The sequence below is a fragment of the Mandrillus leucophaeus genome, unplaced genomic scaffold (assembly GCF_000951045.1).
Source record: "Mandrillus leucophaeus isolate KB7577 unplaced genomic scaffold, Mleu.le_1.0 Scaffold1227, whole genome shotgun sequence".
Classification (NCBI taxonomy): domain Eukaryota; kingdom Metazoa; phylum Chordata; class Mammalia; order Primates; family Cercopithecidae; genus Mandrillus; species Mandrillus leucophaeus.
This window is the reverse complement of record NW_012100621.1, coordinates 125,964-128,080: the sequence shown is the minus strand read 5'-3', so window position 1 is coordinate 128,080 and position 2,117 is coordinate 125,964. Positions and strand designations below refer to the sequence as shown.

General features: G+C 51.3%; 1 protein-coding gene across 1 annotated transcript; it reads right to left on the bottom strand.

Annotated features, from left to right (window-relative positions):
* Positions 1-204: 204 nt before the first annotated feature.
* LOC105533130 (olfactory receptor 2W3) lies at positions 205-1,778 on the bottom strand. Its single transcript, XM_011971474.1, has one exon. The coding sequence runs from the start codon at positions 1,751-1,753 to the stop codon at positions 809-811; it is 945 nt and encodes a 314-aa protein (XP_011826864.1). The 5' UTR covers positions 1,754-1,778; the 3' UTR covers positions 205-808.
* Between the last annotated feature and the right edge of the window lie 339 nt (positions 1,779-2,117).

Below are 2,117 nucleotides of genomic sequence, written 5' to 3'. Positions count from 1 at the left end.
CAAACTTTACAATTTCATGAAAAGGTTTGGGTAGGAATTGGGAATATAGAAAACATCAAACTGTGCTGAATTCCATGATTTGATGGCTCTAAACAGAGAGGCACTTGGACCACGTGGAGAACAGTGATGCATTTGGGGTCATTCTGACTGAAACATGTCAGGTGTGTTAGACTTTAAAGCAAACAACAACAAACAAAGCAAAGCTCTGATTGAGAAGAGTTATTTCCTCTTAGCACTCTGGTATAAGTTGGTGGAAACTCATCTTTACAATGGTTATCTCACTTTGTTCTTTACAGCTGCTTTATAGAGCACGATGGATTTTGGGATGATTTGTGTTACTCAGTTCACACATAAAGCACATAATGTTGGCCAGGCACAGTGACTCACACCTGTAATCCCAGAACTCTAGGAGGCCATGGCAGGAGGATCACATGAGGCCAGGAGTTTGGGACCAGCCTGGGCAACACAGCTAGACCCCATCTCCGTAGAAAATAGAAAAGCCACAATTCCCACCGCCAGTGGTGCGCACCTTCCAGTTACTTGGAAGGCTGAGGCGGGGGAGGATCGCTTAAGCCCAAGAGTTGGAGGAGCCATGATGGCACCACGGCACTCCTCCCTAGGTGACAGAGTGACACCCCGTCTCAATTTTAAAAGCAACAACAAAAGCACATGATGTCAGAACTGAAACAGCCTCACAAAAGTCCAGAAAAAGGCAAGTTGGGAGTCACAAGCTAATACCAGCTGGAATTCAGCCGTTCCAGATGCCGCCAGTGGCCCCGGATGGAGGTGAAGTCAGGTGGAGATGCCCTTACTCCTTTCCTAGCTCTCTCTTCCCCAGAAGCAACCTTCCCAGCGCCCCCTTCACCTCTCTGTTTCTGAGGGTGTAGATGAGAGGATTGAGGAGGGGGGTGACAATGTTGTAGAAGAGCGTGAGGAACTTGCCCTGGTCCTGGGAGGAGCTGGCTCCTGGTTGCATGTACATGTAGATGATGTTTCCATAGAAAAGGGAGACCACGGTGAGATGGGAGCCGCAGGTGCTGATGGCCTTCTGCCTTCCTGGTGCTGACCGAATTTGTAACACAGCCCTCACAATGTAGCTGTAAGAGAGCAGGATAAACACCAAGGGGGACAGCACAACGCCCACCGCCAGGACAAACACGGTGCCTTCGACGGCCACAGTGCTGACGCAGGCCGTCCGGATCAGGGCGGGCATCTCACACAGGAAGTGGTCCACCTCGTGGCGCCCACAGCGGGGTAAGCGCAGGGTCACAGGAGACATGGCCAAGGAGTTGGCCACCCCACAGCCCCAGGCCACTGACGCCAAGCCCCGGCAGAGCCTGGGGTTCATGATCACCATGTAGTGCAGGGGCTTGCAGACAGCCACAAACCGGTCATAGGCCATGACGGCCAGAAGCAGGCACTCCACACCACCCAGACCCAGGAACAGGAAGAGCTGGATGGCACAGCCCGTGTAGCTGATGGTCTTGTCACGTCCATTAAGGTTGTAGAGCAGCTGGGGGATGGAGCTGGTGGTGAAACTGAGGTCCAGGAAGGAGAGGTGGGTGAGGAAGAAGTACATGGGGGTGTGGAGGTGGGGGTCCAGCCGGGACACCAGGATGATGGTGGTGTTGCCCACGAGGGTCAGGAGGTACGCGATCAGGATGACCACAAAGAGGATCCTCTCCAGATGGGGTCGGTCAGAGAACCCCAGCAGGATGAAATGGGTTTGGGTGCTGCCATTGGATCCACCCATCTCTACTGCAGCTAAACAGAAATATCAATCCTAATAATAATAACAGAACTTACTAGAAGTTAAGCATTCTTCTCTGCTTTTTATATTTATTTTATTCATTTAACCCCAGCACAAGCTAAGCATTCTTCTATGCCTTTTTTTTTTTTTTTTTTTTTTTGAGATGGAGTCTGGCTCTGTTGCCCAGGCTGGAGTGCAATCACGCAATCTCGGCTCACTGCAATCTCCGCCTCCCAGATTCAATCCATTCTCCTGCCTCAGCCTCCCAAGTAGCTAGGATTACAGGCGTCACCACCATGCCCGGCTAATTTTTTGTATTTTTAGTAGAGACGGGGTTTCACATGTTGGCCAGGCTGGTCTCGAACTC